The sequence below is a fragment of the Triturus cristatus genome, chromosome 12, assembly GCF_964204655.1.
Source record: "Triturus cristatus chromosome 12, aTriCri1.1, whole genome shotgun sequence".
Classification (NCBI taxonomy): Eukaryota; Metazoa; Chordata; class Amphibia; order Caudata; family Salamandridae; genus Triturus; species Triturus cristatus.
In genome coordinates, this window is record NC_140595.1 from 700,839,901 (window position 1) to 700,860,782 (window position 20,882).

The following is a 20,882-nucleotide window of genomic DNA, read 5'->3' on the forward strand; positions in this document are numbered from 1 at the left end:
ATTGTGATGTGGTTACATACAGATGATAGGAGCAATGATTGTGAGTTCACAGATATGCGAGCAGAAGATGTCAGTCCTTCTACTGACTGTTGCTGTAAGATAAATTTGACCAGACAGAACTTAAAGGTGACCTTTAGTCATTGCTTTGGGTAGCCTGGTGATATTAACCAGGTAAAGACCTGTGATTTGATGCTAAGCAGTAATTTACCATTGATGATGGGGGTGTTAAGCAACCTAAACTGTGAATTTGCATTGGCCATCTGGCACATAGCAAGGAATGGCGATACGTCATAGCAGTTTGCTTTTTGCAGTCAAGAAATGGTTTCATATTGTCCATAATTGTCTGTTCAGCTGCGTCGGAATCTTGTTTTTCCATTGCCAGCATGGTTTATGTTCATGGCAGCAGCTGTGGGCCTCCTCCCCATAAGGAATCCTTTGGAGTTCATATGGGGCCGAAACAAAACCACAAAGCACTTCGGGAAGAATATGCAAGATAGCAAGCCCAGACTGGAGGCGAGGATGGCAAAGACCTCCACCGCCACCATGTACTTCCCTTGAGTGCTTAAATATGCTGGGATAAAAGACAGCCAAACAGCCACAAACAGCAGCATGCTGAAGGTGATGTACTTGGTCTCATTGAAGCTATCTGGAAGTTTCCTTGCCAGGAAGGCCATGACAAAACTGACACAAGCCAGGATCCCAATATATCCCAACATGAGCCAGAAGGCAGTAGGTGAACCTTCGTTGCATTCAAGCAGCATTTTCTCATTGTTAAATTTCATGTTGATCTGTGAATACGGAGGAGATTTACCCAACCAAATGCTGCACAGGAGGAGTTGGACTGAGGGGCATGTTATCGCTATGGAGTTTGGCAGCCTAGGTCCCACCAATACTCTCATCTTACTGCCTGGCTTTGCAGCATTGAACACAATGACCACAGTGAGTGTCTTGGCTAGGATGCATGAGACACAGATGGTGAAAACAGTACCGAAGGCTACCTGACGGACCATACAAGTCAGGGTGTGGGGCTGGCCGAGGAACCCAGCAGAGGACAAGAAGCAGAGCATAAGGGCCAAGAGGAGGATGTAACTTAGGGATCGGTTGTTGGCCTTCACAATCGGGGTGTTCCGGTATCTGATGAAAATGGAAAGGACGAAGAGGGTGATCAAGAAACCAATGCTGGCAACGTTGCTTATTGTGATCCCCAAGGCTTCATCAAGATGAAGGAACTCCAGAGTTTTGGGGACACACTGGTCTTGTCTCTCATTGGACCAATGGCTGTCAGGGCACTTGAAGCACTCCCTAGAGTCTGAAATGAGATAAACAAGAAGTATGATCAAAATCCATGCAAGGCTCACAAATGTGTTCTTTAAAATATTCCACAAGTACTGCAATTAGCACGACTGTTCCATTAACGGACAGGGACAGAGCTTCATCTCAATGTTGTAGAAAACATACAAAGTCCACCCCACTCACCAGAGCTGGTTATTGAAGGCTTTTACATATAAATGATGGTACTATTCAGAAATATTATTTGCAATATTTAAAGCTAAAATGCTAGTGTTTTCCACTACTTCTAGATGTGTATTGATTCTAGTAATAAGTATGTTGACTATGTAGATAAATGCACTGAGGAGTAAACCTCTGCGTGATTTCAAGTGGGAGTCCAGGTCTAAATCCTCCTTATCATGCAAGCATGGTGATTTGGAGCTTACAAGGAAATATTCATCGTGAGAAACCTTAAAACTGTTATCAGACTTGAAACAATTGCATATACCAGAAAGCAGTGAAGGATAGGTAGAAACATGTTAGGAGTGACCAAACCACCCAATTCTAAATTGATAAGGGCTCCTATCTGATTGAGACTTCTAGACGCAGATTACTTAACTTAGAATATTCCCCATGTTTTAGACTGGATGTGGAAAATCTTGATCGGTAGCTCTGCACGCTTGTAGGTGGCACTGATCGGCTCTGTGTTTGTGACTATAATTGGCTATTGGTCAGCGGCATCTGCGCCAGAAGTGACATGTGCAGTGCCTGCATAGGGACCACCCCAGCGCTCTGACATCAGTTCTTTTCTTTCTGCACCATCAGTACGGATCCAGAGAGAGCTACCTCAGCCCATTTTTGGTCTATTTTTCAATGTTTTTCGAAATTCTTGTTAGCTTTGCCCCAGTGTGCTATAGGGATGTCCCCCAAATAATTGTGGGGTGTAAACCCTGTGGATCCTTTCACAGGTAGATGTCTGGCACACACCTACCTGATTTAACTCGGGTGCCTTGAGCCAGGCAACGAATCCAAGGCCTGCCCCGACTGTCGAGCAATAACCCCCAAGGCCATCTGGGAGTGCACCCTCAAGCTCGCCTTCCGAGTGATTATTGGTTAAGGCCCGCAAACAATCCAAGAAGTCAAAGCAGTTTTCAAAGTCAAGGTCTAAATGTTCAGACGAGGCACGGGAAAGATGCCACAGATCTAGGCCCCATACCACACGTTAGCTGCAGGGCCTTAGTTCAGGTCAGCTCCATGCCTCCCAGAATTTCCCAGAACCGTAGCGATCCTGCCCAGCTAAAAGAATTTTATGAGGGCATGCACTTCTTATATGGGCTGGTGCCCCAAGTGGATTCCCACCAGAGAGTTCACCCTCTACGCCAGTAAGACTCTTTGAATTGATACCTGTATATGGATCGGCTCTGTTCATGAGTTTTCAACCTTCACCTTGTGGTAATGCAACAAACAGAGTGCAGCGGGGTCGTGGACCCTGTGTCAAGAAGCCCTGCGTCTCTGGTCATGGCTGGAATGGCAGAACTTATTCCTGGTCATGCAACATCTGGCTGGCTCTCTGAATGCCAGAGTAGACAAACTCAGCCAATGATGCCTTGTGGACCAGGTACGGCATCTCCGTCTGGAGGTGTTGCAAGGTCTCTTCAGTAACTGAGGACAACCTCAGTTACATCTACTTGCCACTACTGAGACTGCACAGTGTCAGCATTTCTGTGCACTGGGTTTCCAAGGCAGCTCTCGCTCGGAGCCAAATTTTATCTCAAGTAGAATTCAAACCTTCTGTACACCTTTCTGCCAATATCACTTCTGCCCAGAGTGTTCAAGAAAATCGGGAAAACCAGGCACAAGTCATTTTTGTGGCTCCGGATTGGGCACAGAGAGTATTTTGTCCTGAATTTCTAAGTATGATTATCGGTCGTCGCTCATGCTGCCCCATGGGAATATCTCCTGAAGCAGCAACAATGCAGGGTTCTACATCTGAACCTACATACACCCCTTTGTCATGTGTGGCGATTGAGCGGTGACAACTGACAGTCTTTTTTATAAATCTTTTTATTAACTTTTGCATTATACAGCATATAAGAGTGATAGATACATATTTTACTCAATACAGAGCAAATCAACAATTAGAAGGTATCAGTAAGTTTAACATTTCTCAGTATTTGTACAGCTCTTCATTCACCCCCACACAATCGGCTTAAGCTCAAAACTCACATGCGTAATACTTATCCCCTTTTACCCATTCCCTGTCTGGTCCTTAGAATCCCTGGAAATCCCTCCAAACCCCCATACTTTTTCCCATTTTTTGGGCATCCCCTCTCTTGATACACCACCTGCTCTGCTCTCTGAATGTCTGATTTGGACTGATGTCAATCTTCCATGGTCAGGGGTTCTATCTTGCCCTATGCCAGGCAACATTTCACTTGGCCACTTCAGCTGCCAGTGTCACCCAGATGTTCTGATATTTTGGTCCAGGTTCTTCTCCCGATATATATTCAGCAGTCGCTCTTTTGAATTCATCGAAACTGTGCTAGACGTTACTCGAGGCAACACCTCTGTTATCTACTTCCAATAGTCTTGGATCTGAGAACAGCCCTATAAGATATGGAAAAATGTACCTTTCTGGCCACAGCCTCTCAAAAGTTGTGGAGCCACTGCCTCCCCGGGCCTAAAAAGGACCGTCCTGGAATAATAAAATCCAACAAAGCGGCCCGCTATGAGTAGGGTGGCTCTGTCAAGTGCAGCACCCCATAGAGGTGCCTGAGGTTAAGCTGAGTAATACGATCGGGCATAAAGCTCGATTGACCCGGTTCTATCATTGTGGTGGTTACTCCTCGCAGTCTAGTATCCAGTGCCTTAGCAAGCACCTTCACCTCCACATTGAGGTGCGATATTGGTCTATAGGAGCTACAGTGCGTTGTCGGTTTGCCCGCCTTATGAAGAACATTGGTTGTGGCACGGCGTTGATCTCTTGGCAGGCAGTTAGTCCTCCTTGCGCACCTTCTGAAACATATCTAACAAAGGTTTATCCACCGCAGCCACACAGATCTTATACAGCTTCAGAGGTAGGTCATTGGGGCCCACCACCTTCCTAGATTGCAAGTCCAGAAGTGCGGCTGCCACCTCATTCTCTGTCAGATCTGCGTCCAACACATTTCTTTCTTCCTGCAGAAGTGTCCAAGGTTCGATGTTTTGCAGAAAGGTGGTACAGTCCGCTTCAGCCCCATGTACCAGTGAGGAGTATATATCTTCGTAGTAGGCAGCAAATGTCTCCACTGTGGCAACATTGGTGTTCTGCATCACACATGCACCATTGAGTACTTAAAGTATCCATGCTCTTTCTCAATCCCTTTGGTTAACCAAGCCAACAGTTTGCCAGCCTTATCACCTACATCGTAAAGGTGATGTTTCATTGCCAAGACACAGGTTCTAGCTCTATTCTCTGCAAGGGCATGAAGGGCATCTTATTTGATCCTCTACTGATGACCCAAGCTCTCTCTCCCTTCTGCCACAGCTCTTTCTTCAAGCGCCAACACCTCCTTCTCAATGGTTTCATACTCAAGCTATTGATCTTTCTTTCCCCTCTACGAATGGTTCTGCAGTATGTTTTTGTATGCTTCCCAGAAGACACAGGTGGAGTTCACAGAACCCTGGTTTTCTTGAAAGTGTAAAGTGGTCCTATTTCAAATTTTATCCTTCATTCCCCTGTCTTGGAGGTACCAGGTACCAATTTCGGGGAACAGCTGGGATGTTTTAGAAGGACCTTTCAGTAGAACCCCAACAGGGCAGTGGTCCGAAATGCCTCTCGCATAAATTGTTGCGTTTTGAAACAATCTAGCAGTCAGGGCATGAGTGAAAAATTAATCACGTTGGGAAAACCTTGTGAGCTCAGAGGAAAGGTATGTGTAATAACAAGATGTACTGTTCTGTTGTTTCCTAGGTCTATTAGCCCCATCGCTTCTACATAAGATAGTAGCAGGCCTCTGCCTCCACCTGGTACCACTCTACTGAACCTATCAAACTCAGTTTCCATAGCATCATTCACATCTCCTCCCAGAAATAAAGTTCCAACAGGGAGGGCCAGGAGAGGAGTGCCTTTGTCAGGCAGGGTTCCAGTGTGAAGGCGCAGTGGGATATAGAGGGAGCAGAGATTATTCATCCCACCCTCACACATACCAGTAACTGCTACATATCTACCTTGTGGGTCATTCCATGTATAGTAAAAAGAACTGACTTCCTGAGCAATATACCCATTCCTCGTGAATCTGTGGTGTAACCTGAGTGTGCTATTAATGTGTAACCAAATTGGTCAAGGGCCTTACAGTGTGTACCTTTAAGATGTGTTACCTGGATTAAACCCATATCAGGAGCCTGATGCCATAGGTATTGAAGGAGTTTGTGCTGTTTCTCCAGCATGCTGTTCAATGCAGCTGGATTGGAGAAACCTAAGTGCGCATGTGTGTTTGGCTGGCCTGAAACGGCCGGCCAAACACACTTGCACATTTAGAAGTGCACATACCACTTCTCCTACCCCGCCCATGCCCCAGCCCTGCCCCTCCCTGCACAAGCTGGCTCAGAGCTGGCAAATGAAAAATGAAACAATTATAGGTAATGGTCATATTTTTCACTTGCTGTCTCTGAGCCAGTGGGGTGATGCTCTTCCCCCATTGCTGAGGAGCCACCCCTGCATGCAGAGTGCCTGTCGCTCGATATATAACATAGTTAAAAGTGGGAGAGCAGCACATGCCACTTCAAAACATAAATGAATGAACTGTGTTAGACTTAGCTTTTTCAGCGGGTCTACCCCCAGAGACTTTGCTTTTTTGCCTCCTGTTTTTGACCCTGTTTTTGTTGGTTTTAGGACTCTGGGCACATCACCACTGCTATTCAGTGCTAAAGTGCATATGTTCTTCAGGTAAATTATGTTATGTATTGGTGTTTCCATGATTGGCATGTTTAATTTACTGGTAAGTCCCTAGTAACGTGCACTGTGTGTGCGCCAGGGCCTGTAAAACAAATGCTGCTAGTGGGCATGCAGCACTGATTGTGCCACCCACACAAGCACAAAGGGTTCTCAGACCTGTCACTGCAGTGAATGCTGGCAGTTGTGACTGGCATGTCAACTTGGCAAGTGCACCCACTTCCTAGGCCCTAACCTTCCCTTTTCTTCCATGTAAGACACCCCTAAGGTAGGCCCAAGGTACCCCTATGGGCAGAGTGTAGTGTATTTTAAAGGTAGGACATATCCTAGTGTGTGTGACATGTAATGATGATGGTGAACTACAGTGTAATTTGTTTTCCACTGTTGAAAGGCTATCTGTCCTATAGGATAGAATGGGAGTTTACTTATAACATCGTATAAGCATATCTTCCCATTGGGACAGGATAGAGAACTGGGGTTCAGCATGCCTGGACTCAGAATGTAAAAATGCATCTTTTAGTAAAGATGATTTATATGTTTTGTGTTTGAAAATATCACTTTTAGAAAGTGGATATTTTCTTGCTTATCCATCCTGTGTGCCTCTGCTTGTTTGTGGATTAACTGTCTGGCTTTGGAGTGACAGGAGCTGGGGTTGCGCATTCTCTCAGACAGCCACTGGGGGGGGGGGAGGTTGATGTGTGTACTGCCTTTCCTTAATGAATCAGGACTGGGCTGAAAAGACCTGGGCTGCATTCAGAGTAGTGGGAGGAGTTTCACTAGCAACTGAATAGGCCTGGTCTGCATTTAGAGTGGTGGGAGGAGATTTTCCTTGCACCTGAATAGGCCCTGACTCCCTTGCACAATGCTGTCTCCACCTCCTGCCGAGAAGCTGGACCAGAGAGGACAAAACTGGTTTGGGCTGAGCACAGATACTCTCTGCCCAAAAAAACAAAGAGAAACTGGGTATGAATATTGGGGCCATACCCCAGAACCTTAGATTAGTGCTGAGCTAAGGAACCTGCCAGGATGAAGGGCTGGAAAAGCTGTCAGGAGTAACTGCCACTTGGCTGCGTGCTCTGCTGTCTTGGCCTGCTGCTTGCTGCTTCTGTCTTGGGCAGGGAAAGGACTGGATTGTACTTTCATTATCCTGCTTTAGAGTTTTCTCCAAGGGCTTGAAGTAGAGCTTGCCTCCTGTTGGAAGTCTCAGGGAGATAAAAGACTTCAGAGAACTCGCTGGAATCAAGGAATCTGCCAAGAAGAACAGCTGGAAGAACTGCTAGGAGTGCTGCCCCTTTGCTGTGTTGTTGCTTTGTTGGGTTGGCCTGCAGTTGCTGTTCTGCCTTGGGGAGCAATAGGACTGGACTGACATTTCTTTACTTGTGCTGAGTATCTCCAAAGTAGAGCTTGCCTCCTATTCTGAAGTCTCAGTGACCGCAAAGACTTCACCGACCTCTGGGTACCACCTCTGGAACCGTGGATTTAGTTGCCACAGAGGAGGGAAAGCAACCGACTCTGTCGCAGGCTCTGTGTCCTGAAGGCACCGCAGAGGGCACCGTCCACATCTCACACCACAACCCTGGTCTCACCAATGACTGCTGCCACGAGCCGCTGCTTGCACTCTGACCTGTGGGCACCGCACTCTGCACCTCCTTGCTTCACTTCGCCACCCTGGTCTCACGACACCATCCCTGCAAGTGACTTCCGTGACCGCATCGTGGCTTGGGGGCACTGCACGTAAGTCTCATGATGCATCGCCCCGCCCCACACCGCAGTTAGGACGAACTGACGCCAACTCCCCACAACCGGCTCTATTGCCTGCACCGTGATCTGTCAGCACCGCGACGAGCACCACCGCCACTCCGCAGCGCAGCCCTGGTCTCACCGATGCTGCTGAACGACCGCCACCAAGCCGCTGCTTACTTTACACCTTGAGGACACCGCATGCTGCACCGCTATGCTTCACATCCCATCCGCAACGGTTGCCACGACCGGCTTGCACCAATATGTCGGCCGCAACAAAAGGTACTGTTTACGAGTCTGCCGACACCCCGACTGGCGCGGTCGGATGGAACTGTTGGATTCTGTTGTTTTCAGTGTTGCGGTAGCACCGGACGGAGATACTGACTTCAACGAACTGCATTTTTAAAGTATTTTTGCATAATGCATCTTTTTAAGTGACTGTATGTTGGATGTTTATTGTTTTGGTCATGTTTTAAAATATATAAAATATTGGATATTTTCCTAAACTAGTGTGGTGTCCTTTTGTAGTGTTTTCACTGTATTACTGTTGGTTATGTGCAAATGCTTTATCCACTGCCTCTGAGATAAGCATGACTGCTCGTGCCAAGGTACCAAGGGGGTGAGCAGGGGTTATTTTAGGAGTGTAACTCCTTTATCGAAGAAGGGTTCCTACTTGGACAAAGGGACCATCCTTTGATAACTAGAGATGCCCATTTCTAACAAACGATAATACTGAAAGGACTCTTCTAAGAGACCTGACAGCAGTAGCACTCCTATAAGTGAATCAAGCAAGTGCAAATTATAATGCTTTCAACAATCCTCAAAGGACCGAGGTGTCGGGCAACCACTAATTGGACTTTAGACATTTAAACCACAGCAAATATAGGGCCATAATTTATCTGCTCATGTGTCCACCAAGTGATCTAGAAATTGACGTCCTTTAGGGGAATCCTGTTGTTGCAGTGCAGTCCCTGACCTTGAATCACGGGTACTACTAGTCTTAGTCCCCTTCCGATGCACTGGGCGCCAACCTTTAACCTAGTTCCAGGCCTCCTCTGGGATGGTGAAGTGCCATGTTTTGCCATCATCAGTAACAAGAAGCTTGGCTGAATAAATCATCATATATTTGATGTCTTTGTCACGTAGGGCTCTCTTTACTGCCTCAAAGCTCCGTCTCTGCCTCTGTAAGGCAAAATCCGGAAAGAATTTGACCGCCGTGTTGTCGATTGCCATGGACTTGCGCAGCCTGAGGAATTGTGACTTGATCTCTGTAATTAAATACCCTGGCAATTATTCTGCATGGGGGCACCTGGTTTCAGCCAAGGGCCCAATGTTCTATGCGCTCATTCAATGGAGAAAAATGTAGATAGTCTTTCAGGTGAAGTGTATTAAGAAATAAATCTTCTAGGAACGGGTCTACACTTGGCCCCTCGGTTCCTTCAGGGACCCCTATAACCCTCATATTATTCCATCTGGATCTGTGTTCCTGGTCAGCGATCTTGGCAGTGAGGATTGCATTGTTATTATTATCCATTTGTAAAGCGCAACATACATCTGTCAGGCATCTTGGCGCTGTAAGACATCACCAGTTGATGAGGAGAGAACTACTTTCTATTTCAATAGCCTCACTTCATTTACTGACTAGTCTGACTCCTACACTACCATTAATTCATTTCTAGAAAGAACAACATTTTTACATTCTTCCTGAAACTCAGAAGACTTCCAATTGCTGTAAGAGGAGGGGGTAGCTTGTTCCAGAGTAGCACTGCCTTGTATTTAAAGGCTCTCCCATCCATCCTAGCGTTCTTGCTTCTACGTATGCAGACTAAGTTTGCTGTTCAAGATCTCAGCGTTCTTTCTGGTTTGTAGATCTCTGGTGGGTCGCTCTGGGTCTGCCCCGCTCCCAGGGTTACACCACTTTCGCTGGTCCTATTATGGAAGTAGCCACTGTATCACTGGATAGCCAGTTTGCAATAATCATGGGCCCTACAGCATGCCCCCCCCACTTACAGAGGCTCTAACAGGCGAGAATGTCGACAGGTACTGAGGGTTCAAAAACAATGGGATGCCGTTGATATTGGGGACTTTCACCAATTGCCAGTCTTTCAGTTGGCACTTTGCACTTACAGTTTGATTTGGAGGGCCCATGCCTCTGAGTCACTTGGTCTCCGGAGTATATTGTAATCACAGCCGGACAGTTGGATCTGTATATTGCCTCTTGCAGGAGCTGCAGTACACCAGGGCCTCCTCGCACTACCATACAGCTCTGGTTTTGCGCCCACATACACCCAGAAGGCTTTTACCAGACTCATCCTGAGCATCCCTTGCCACATCACCAGTCACCTGAGGCCTTCATTGGCTACCTATTAACAAAATAATTACCTTCAAGCTCCTCACTCATGCCTACAAAGCCCTCCGCAATGCTGGACCTGCATACCTCAATCACTGCCCCTTTTTCTACACTCCCACCAGACATCTCCGCTCCACCCAATTGGCCACCATCCCACTGAATTGCAAGACCACAGCTGGGGGAAGATCCTTTTCCTACCTCACTGCAAAGACCTGGGACTGTCTGCCTCTTCATCTCAGGCTGTTGCTGCCTCAATTCAGGACGGAACTCAAGACCTGGCTCTTTGACTGAACCCCAGTTCCACCCCCCACTCAGCCCCTTGAGACCCTAATGAGTGAGTAGGCACATTTTTACAAGAAAGCTGATTGATTGACAATGGAGGTAGGCTTCTATCTTAGGGAGACATATGGATACTCATGAGGCCTCAGCAATGCCCAGACCCACACATGCAAAACAGTTTGCCACTATCCCCCTTGCCAGAGTACCGCTGTAACCAGGACTGATGTCTCTGCCCGCTCGTCAGATTTGAAAGGGCATCCGCCTGGCAGCACTTCGCCAGAGCTCTTCTCTAGTCCCAAACACCATTAATATGGCTGTTGCCACAAGCCTGCTGGTTCCCCATCTTGGTCCATGCCGCCTCAGTGCAGCTATCAAGCAGAAGCATCCAGCATGGTTGCCGGGCTGCCCAATATCTCTGGATGGGCCGCAGGGGAGGGGGCTCTCAACTCGAAACAGAACCTGCTGAATGCCTTAAACGAAGCTTCATAATCGATCAGGTCCTTCTGGCCATCTGCTAAAGGACTCTCCTGTCCCCGGTTGTCGGATGTTCACCTGGCTCATCGTTCCCCGCCAGGTGGGCTCAACGTCTTCCACTCGCAACATTCTCACTGTTGTCACTCTTGTAACCACTCCTGGCAGTTCAGCACTGTGAGCAGGCCACTTTTGACACTCTCACCACTCCCAGGCTCCTCTTCATTTCTGCAATTGCCGCTTTTCCCACATGGCCTCTGTGATAGAGCCACCTCCATCTCACCACGGGGTTCTCCGAACAGCAGGATCATCCCCAATTCAGCCCAGGGATTGTTTGTGATTGTTGCTGATCTTCCTACCACTGGCACTGTATGGATGATGATGGATTTTGAGTGATTAAATCACTAGCTGCTGCAGAGTTGGCTCAGTGTGTGCAATCTTGGTTAGCCACGCCAATCCAACTGACAGTTTTTGACCTTCCTTTGGAAGCTTGTGTGTAGTTATTCTGGCAGCCAGGAATCCCTCAACAAAGACCCTATACACCTGACGTTGGTATAACTTCAGGGCATGGTGCACTGACAAGCATGTCGAGTCTCTTTCCACACCTTTGTCCAAGGTATTATCGTTAGCCTGGCAAGGCTTTGCTTTGGGCACAGTTAAAGGGTATCTTATCTTTCAATTATATTGACTTTCTTATGGTTGCCGGATCACCACTTCCTGTTCAAGTCACCAGATTTGAATCGTTTTCTGAAAGGACTTCAGCACGTTTCATCCCAAACCCTTTATTATGCCACAATGGGACCTTAATTTGGTTTTTGCATTTTTTATGTGCTTGCCCTTCGAACGTAGTCACCCTCTGTCTCATGAGAATCAACGGTCATCTTAGTGGCCATTATATCAGGCAGGAGGGTTTGTTCTGTTCACCCTCCATACACTAACTTCTTTTCAGACAAACTGGTTGTCTACGCTGGGGTCACCGGAGCAAAGAAAGTCGAAGCCATGCAGAAATGGACTATCTCTGGATGGATTGTCCCCTGCATTAAGATCGGCAGTGCAGTGGCCAAGAACCAACCTGAGGGCTTGCAGCTTCATTTCACCAGAGCCAAGGCTGCATCCACTGCTTTACATCACTGATTCTCCATCCTAGATCTCTGTCAGGCAGTAACGTGGGCATCTCTGAACACGTTTACCAAACACTAAATAGGCACTTTACCCTTTTGGTCCTCTGGGACTTCCTAGCCTGAATCTGTTCAGATACCCACCTCTGGGGAGTTATTGCTTGGGTACCCATTCTAAGGTAACATGAACAAGTTTCTTACCTTTTGTAAGAAACTCTATCTGACTGCAGAGTCCTTATCAATTCTCCCATCTTCCCTGCTTCTGTGAGTTTTTTTTATCTAGAAAGCTCACTTTAGGTCCTTAGTGTCTGCACACTGGATCATCAGCCTTCTGACATGGCTCTGTGCTTCTGGTGCAGATATTTCACCAAAAGAAACTGATGTCAGCTCGTTGGGGTAATGCCTACATAGGCATGGCTCACGTCTCTTCTGGTGCCACCACAGCAGAGCTGATCGATGCCACCTACCGGCGCACATAGGTACTGTTCAAGATTTTCTGGATCCAGTTTGACTATTGGGGAATATTTTAGTGTAAGGAATCTGTGACTAGATAGTCTCTACTAGATGAGTTACCCAAGGTAAGTAACTTGTTCCTCAAAAGGAAGGAGATGTTTTAGGTTGCCTAAGTCACTAAAACACCCCTGAAGCTGTTTGGCACTTCATCACAGCTACTAGGAGCACATTGTTATGCATTTCCAAAGAAACTGCCACATAGAGTGGAACAAGTGCCCGGAGATGTCCAATACTGACTATGCCTTTATTTGACTGTGGAAACATTTAAACTGTGATTAGTGAGACTCATTCTGCACAGGCTTAGTGCAGTCATAAAATTGAACGGAGCTGTGGTGGGTGGAAAAAAAATTAACAGATCAGATGTATATTATGTATGATTTTGTTTAATAAAACAATAGTTTGGTAGTGCACCTAATGCTCCCTAAAAGGCCAGACCTAAAAAACAAATATTAGAGTGGAGTGAAAGACGTGCGTGCCAAGTGGGGAGGGGCAGAGGAGCTATGCAGGAGTGAGGATAAATAGGAACAAGAAAACAAGCGGGAAGAGGAATGGTGTGGAGGAGCTTAGGAGCAAGGGGGAAAAGCAACACAGAAAGTGAGGGGGGTGAGGAAAGGGAAGGGTAAATCAGTACATGGGAAGAATGAAAGACAACATATGCATTCCCATGGAGTGCCTAAAGTAAAATAAAAAAGTAGTTCCCTGAATGAAAGCAGTGTCAACAATGGAAGAATCCATGTGAACCAGTCAGAATATTGTGAAACTGAAATGCAACTGACTGGGACAAACCCATGAATAGGGAGGAAAAAAAACAACTCAAGAAGAGACAACTATATAGGCATGCAGAGGCTCAGGACCACAGGGGCATTGGTGTCGACGATCCACAGGGCGTAGATCCCACACGCCCATACCTGGAAAGGACTCACGGGTCCCAGAAGTCGGAACTGAGGTGAAACGCACCCAAGCAGATGGCCAGAATGGGGGAGGCAGCAAGGCAGCAGCGGGGACTGGGAGAGCGAGCCGCCCCTAGATCGGAAGTTTGCAGGAGGAAATTCGGGTCCACAAGACCAACAGCGCCGTGGCACTCACCATCAATACAGCTCATCGCGTTAGGAGATCAAGCATCAGGGAGGACAGCTACTCCCAACCCAGAGGGCAAGGGGACGGTCCGGAAGGGTGAAATCTCAATAGGTCTGGGTAAGCAAAAATTATTTGTATCGCAGACATAACAAAAATCTTACCTAATGAGGAGTTACCGATGGGGTGGGAACTAAGACTGTGAAAAAATGGACGCTCATGTGCTTTCTTGAGTCTAAGACTTGCCAACAGGACAATGGTTACATCTCAAAAGATGAGGGCTAAGCCATTTCCTAATGAAAGTTGGTTAATTAATTAGTATAGGTACAGGGAGAATGATCATGGTTTTAAACACAATGCAATCTTTAACAGTACCCAATGGTAGAATGTAAGGAGTGTTGCATAGCTGAAGCAAGGGCCATTAGCAATCATACAGGTAGTTTGATTTTCCACAGATTGTAGCCCCAGCAGTTTATATCTTGTGATGCTCAAATAGAAGAAGCTACATAGCCATGTCCAGAACCCCTTGGGGCAGCCTTGGCTAGTCTTTGACCACACTGGTTTAGGAAAGAAATCTTTTTACCAAGGCAGCACTGTATGTGTACTTAGAAACTATAACAGAAATCTGAGATTGTGTTACAATATCCTCAAATGTATCCCTCAACTTACGTACAGAAGGAGCAGGTGAAGAATAAGGGTCCCTATTGATTGACCAGTAATTATTCAGTGTGGGGCACATACAGTTGCCAAGATTAACCAAAAAGTAATGCTGTAACTGAGATTTGCCAATTTGTATGATTGTATATATGTAGTGAACATGGCTTACTTCTAGCTAAAAATATACCTTTCCGCTCTCTTCTATAAATAAAGAATTGTTTATGTAACTAAGAAGAATGGCTCCTCATTCCGTTTGGATTATTTTTTCTACATCTGTGCTTAGGTATTTGTTTATGTTTTAGGTATGTCTGTATGCGGAGTTGATTTTAAAGATATCCATGATCCATTGTCACAGTTGAGACTTTTGAAAGAACACTGGTCACTTCAACTAGCGGTTATGCAGAGCGGAAACTAGCAGAACATTTCTGATTGTGTGGCATCAATACTGACTCTGGAACCACAACCCTGAGCATTTCTATGGAAAGAGCCCCCAACACCCTCTTTCTTACATCTAGAACTATGAGAGTGCATGTTTCTGAGTATACATAAGGTGCTTACTGCTGGACCTGGCTCACTCAGCAGGGTCACCCCAAACTTTTTGCCTTTACTCCCTTCCTTTGCAGAACCCGTTTTTTGGGGGGCTTTTAGGATGCTGTGCACTTTACCACTGCAAACAATTGCTAAGGTGCTTGAGCGCTCGCCTTCAAGCATGGTAAAATTGGCGTACACCTAATTTGGCCCCGTTCCTGGACCCTTGGCTGGCATCAAAGTGTACTTCTAAAGAAAAGGTGAAAATCCTGAAGTTTAGGCTCCTCACAACCATAAACGGGCCCTGTTGCCCCAAGACTCTGCCACCTGCAATGACAGCCAACGTGAAGATCCTGTGAGACCTTGCTCCGACAGTGACCACCAGCCATGACCAGCATTGCGAGAGCTACACTACATGCTACAGCAACAACAGCTTGCGATGACCGCCAATGTTAAGCTCCAGCAGTGACCGTCCCAGACACCGGATCACCTCTTTGCACTTCAGGGACGACCATCCACAGTGCCAGGAATGCACTATGTCCTACAGTGACGACTATCAACAGCGCTTTCCCTGCACCTTGCGGCCTCCTCCACTGTGAACAGAACTCTTTGTGCTGGACTTAAAAAGTAACTTTTAAGCAGGGCTAACCAGCTCCCTATATCTTGACCGTGCTCAATCGCGGTCAGCCTGAACCTATGATTTTCTCCTCGTTTAGTGTGAACAGATTTCCACTGGTGGTACTTTGTGCTTTTAGGTGCTGTTTTCACTTTCAACGTTTTTAAGTTGAATATCTCTAGTTCTAGTGACTTAATTTTTGCCTGTCTGGTATCATTTTATTTATTAAAAGTTACTCTATGTTTCTAAATTTGTTTGGGATTTTTATTGTGTTGTGTTTTTACTTTATTACTGCCTTTGTGATGCATAAATAACTTAACACATTGCCTCTAAGTTAAGCCTGACTGCTTTTAAGCCAAGATACCAAAGGGTTAAGCACAGGTTAATTTAATTTTTTGGAGATGAGAATGGACTGACATTATAGAGCCATTGGCCCACATCGAGGTAGCTAGAGCCCAGCGCTGGGAGTGGCACTCACCTGTTTGATTTGTGATCTCTCCTGGTGAACATGGGACACAGTCAAAGCAGCATCTCGGGGCCCCAGGGCGTACAGCTTGCCTGAATCCGGGAACACAACTGCTGCTGCAGGCTGAGTGAGGAACCTTGCAGGAGAAAACAGGAAAAGCTATAAGCAAGACAAGCTGGAGGGTAACTGTATAGGAGAGCAACGCCTGAGGAATAATTAATGGTTAGAGGGATATCTAGCCTTGAGAGCTAACAAGAACCAGTTAGGAATAGAAACCAAATACATTACATTCCTACAGGCAAGAGGTATCTGCAAGCATAAGGAAAGAAAACCCTTGTGAAAAAAAAAATCCCTCTTACAATGGGTTGGTAGGGAGATCCCGTCTTTGTTTGCCAGTGGCTTCAAGTCGCGGGTCACTGGCACTCATTCTCAGGACTTTGTATGGACCACAGGCAGCTCAGATCACTTGAAGTGTCGTATCTTTATTTAGGGTTACTTGCAGCGGACAAGAGAACAATAATTTTAGTTGTTTAATTAAGGCAGGACCCCTTCATCTTTGAGATCAGGAACCTCTCGTTGCCTCCTCTCTGCTTTACACCTACTCCTTTCTACTCATCCCTCCTTCCTCTGACCTATTCTCACTTCCAGAGCACAGGGGTGTTTACTCCCTCTGCCATGAAGTGCCTGGTAATTTTGTCAGCCCAGCCCTAGGAGGGAGGAGGTGGCAAGTGTGAAGCACTGCTGCTTTTGTTACTGGGGGCCAATTTTGCAGCAGCGCTGCAAAACAGACCCCCAGTAACAAAATTGCCCCCCACTGCTGCAAAACTGGATCCCACTCAGCCAGCCTCCCAGGGAAACGCCCGATGCCCGCTACAGCCAGTCCGGCCCTAAGTGACGCCCAAGTAAGTTGGAAGCCGAGACACTACAGACTGGTACATATTATTCATATCTGACATAGACCTAGCACGAGAGAGGGAAAGGAAGAAAAGGAAGAAAGTAGGAGTAGGCGACAGATAGGAAAACAGTGACAAAGGGAGAGATCATGGATGAAACCAAAACTGCAAGAAAGGCATCGCTATGTTGGACGTGTATGGTGAAGGAAGATGGAGACACTTGATGGAATCAAGATGAAGCACCCATGGAATTGGAGATCTTTTAGTAGAACTCCCTATGACTGCCAGAATAATCTTCTTGTTAACGGAGACGATTGAAAGCAGCAATGCAGAATACTTTTGGTGTAAAATTGTGATATTGCTTAATGGGTTCACTTACTTCAGCATCAGGTATTGGGAATTTGGGGAGAAATTTGGGATACATTTTCATTCATATTGGATATTATTTTTTGATTAACTGCTTTCAAATCCGAAGTCCAAAATCTTGGCCTGAAATCAAATGCAGATGTGTATGACTAAACAAATTTGCACAGGAGTCAGAAATCATATAATTGTCTCCATAGAGATGACCGTCCCAATATTAGGATGCCCTGTAAAAAAACAAGAAAGTGGCCCTCATTGTTTTACTGTACTCCAGTTATGCCCCAATCTTTTGAGTACCTTCCATTTCATGCAATGCTGAATCCATCTCACCTGCTGCTGCCCTCCATGCCACACAATAGCGGTCTCGTTTATTTTAAATTCCTGCCCTTTGGGGGCGGTCAGATCGAAGCTTCCCACTTTTATGTACTGGACATTCCCAGCTGGGTCCAGCTGCCAGTTCAGGATGTCGAAGACAGGTGGTGGGTCACCATGCATGTCAAAGTAGACTTCTTCCCCATCTTTGTTTTGGAAGCGCCCTTCCTTCAGGTAATGGAAAAGCTGTTAGAGAACAAAAATTGCCTTAAAAAACTCTGAAAATATCAGATTTTTCTATGGAGCAGCATGCAACTACATGGGATTAGCCATAAAGAAATATGAACCTTCTGAACTTTCTTGTCTCTTCAAACAAATTATGATAGTAGCAACATGCCATGATATTTCAATTTACATAGTTTGACTCGACAATCAATTTATTACCTTTCTTAAGGCATCTTTGGACATTTTGCAGAGATTCAGTAAACAATTTTTGGAAAATTAAAAATTAAAGTTCTCTTTTTCTCTTTACCTGCCAGGGCTTCATTTCTCGGAGGCGGGAGCAGGCGCTCTGTGCAAACGGTCCCTCACCTGGCTTACAGTGGATAAGGTTGTGTAAGGCATGAGCAATGGCATAGACAGAGTTGTAAACATTGTAGGTGAACCTGAAGTTGTCCACATCAAGGATAGTTTCATCTAGAGATCTTAGATTTTCGTGGCCAGTGCAGACAGGGGGCTCCTTGTCAGATTGACTGCCCGTTGCCATTGTCCCATTGCCTTCAATCTGCATTGCCCACCTGCATCTGAAGGCCTGCTCCCAGAAGGCAATTGTGATGGGGTCATCCAAGTTTTCAGCTGGCAGAAGATGGAAGAGATAGTCTCTGAATTCGGTCATTGCTCCTCTTCGGATGGCCACTCCAATGGTGCCTCCCAAGGTCCTGGCAAACTCCCTCTTGGAGAAGGAGCGGGAGCTGGACCAACTATGGTTGGCTACCCAGACTTTTCCAGTAATTCCTTGTCGGGATACTTCCTCCATCACTTGGATGAGGAGGGACTCTGTGCAGAAGACCACAATGACCTTAGCCGAGGACATCCTGATGGCCTGGACAATGTGCTGGATCTTTTCATGTGAGTAGACTAGGGGCAGGACCTCCGAGAATGCCACACACCTTCCATGCCTGGCCAGCTCATTCTTGATGATCTGGCTCCCCTGTTGACCGTAGTCATTCTCTATTTCCAGTATCCCAACCCACGTCCATCCAAAGTGAAGGACCAGTTGGGTGATGCAGAAAGCCACGTCATTCCCACTTGGGATGGTCCTGAAGAATGATGGAAACTGGACTTTATCACTCAGAATGGGGACCACCGCAGAGTAACTGATCTGTGGACAAAGAGGTCAATAGAGACATGTTAGCCCCCAGTGCTCATGAATAGACATTGTGTTGTGTTTTAGACCTGAAGAAACTTGCTCTATTATGTAACTCATCTCATTGCCCCCGTACTTCTCACCCAGCTCAGTCAGGGACAGGTAGCTGAGAGTGCATCAAGGGCTGCTGCTTGAAAACAGGGATGCCCAGCTGCCCTCTTCAGGGTCTCACAGAGCTCATTAGGACCAAGAAATGCAGAGTGGAGCCCAGATTGTTGCTCCAGGCTCCCCCCTTCCCAATTCAGTGACACAGCAAGCACAGAATGCAGCAGGGAATACAGAATGTAACAAGCATAGGCAAATGCATTTGATTTCGCCTATGTGATTAATAATAATTTGTTTTTTGTTGTAAGTTGTAGTTTGGTGAATAGTAGTGCAATATAAGTTATTGAAAGTCTGTTGAAGTGTTATGACTTGTTTTTTTAAAGAAAGGCAATATATATTGTGTTGTTGCTGGTTTTCATTATAAAGTGGGGAGAGTAGGTAAATAGGGTAGTACTATACAAATAATACATGTACCTGATGTGTAGGCTTGAAATTGGTGCAGCCATGGGGAGAATATGTAAAAAGTGGATGAAAAACCAAGCATTCATTGCACCCATAACTAGAATCATTACCAATATATATTTGGCAAGTTTAACAAAGGTTTCATACATTTCTAAAATAAATATGTCTCTGGAGCCATAGAGCATTGTGAAAAGAGGCTAAACACTCACAGAAAGGAAGAAGTCAAGGAAAGGGACAGAAGGTGGAAGAGAGAAAGGGAAGGAGCTTGGGAAGAATCGAGAAAGTGAGGGACGATAGCAGTTAGCTAGAAGATAAGGGGCAGTAGAAAGAATAAAAGACAAGTACGTAGGAGAAGTATAAAGAGAGGGTTGAAAGGGAGCTAAGGAGAAGGAAAATAGAGAGAAAATGTAGGAAGAAAACGATTGGGAGGAAAATAGAAAGGGAGAAGGGCAAGGCTTTAGAGAAAGAGACAGGGAGGGAGAAAGAAAGAAAGGCAGAAAGACTGGGACAATGAAAGAAAAGTAGTGAGAGAGAAAGAATGAGAAAGAAAAGAAGAGTGGATGTATGATAAAGAAAGACAGAGGAAGGATGAAGAAGAAAGGGAGCTGTCTGTATGGGAGACATAAGAATTAAAGATGTGAATTAAGAATAGCAAAGCATTCATGTGTATGTCAACACGATGTTAATGATAGCTGTTAGTATACCGCGTAGGAGAACACATATTGTAAACAAAATCGGGCATCATCTAACAGCAATTTTATCAACCAGAGCAGGACACTAAATGTAAATAAGACAACAGATGCATAAGGGATGCAAGCTATTGTTTGAAGCTTCAGCAAATGCTACAGAATGTTCTCAGATTGATTTGGCAAAATGAGTGGCATTAACCTTTAAAACAATAGTAAGGATTAATGCATATGGTTTCAGCAGATATTTAACACTTACATGGAAAGAAAACATTTGCAGTGTTTTATTGCTAAAGTAATTACAGTACTCGAAAGCGGTGCAAATATATCCGTTCATAGTGAAGCATCTTTATAAATGTACCCCATCATTACAATGCATTCCTGGCAACAACAAAAACATTAAGCAGACGGAAGAAAACAAACAAGGAGAACCTGGCTGGCGACCTACAGATAGACGTATTATGGGAGTTGTAGACTTTATTTGTATCAGGAGAATACATTTTACTGAACTATTCAGTTTACAATGGTGTGGAAAAAGAAAGCTGTTACACTGGGGCACAAGGTTGTGAGGAGGTCACTGTGCCTCAAATAGTGCCTGTTTTTTTTTTATTGAAAAACCAGGGAATGTGGACCAAATGTAATTGCTTTCTACAGGGCCAACTGCGCTCTTACTACGCCACT

The 20,882-nt window shown here is 45.7% G+C and overlaps 1 protein-coding gene across 1 annotated transcript in view; it reads right to left on the reverse strand.

Annotated features, from left to right (window-relative positions):
- Positions 1–347: 347 nt before the first annotated feature.
- Positions 348–20,882, reverse strand: part of LOC146780138 (extracellular calcium-sensing receptor-like) — a 34,885-nt gene continuing 14,350 nt past the window's right edge. Inside the window, exons 2-5 of the mRNA XM_085637123.1 lie at positions 18,115–18,963; positions 17,601–17,828; positions 16,027–16,150; positions 348–1,309 (exon numbers count right to left, since the gene is read on the reverse strand). Of these exons, the coding sequence (XP_085493249.1) occupies positions 348–1,309; positions 16,027–16,150; positions 17,601–17,828; positions 18,115–18,963 (2,163 nt within the window). The remainder of the gene's footprint in view (positions 1,310–16,026; positions 16,151–17,600; positions 17,829–18,114; positions 18,964–20,882) is intronic.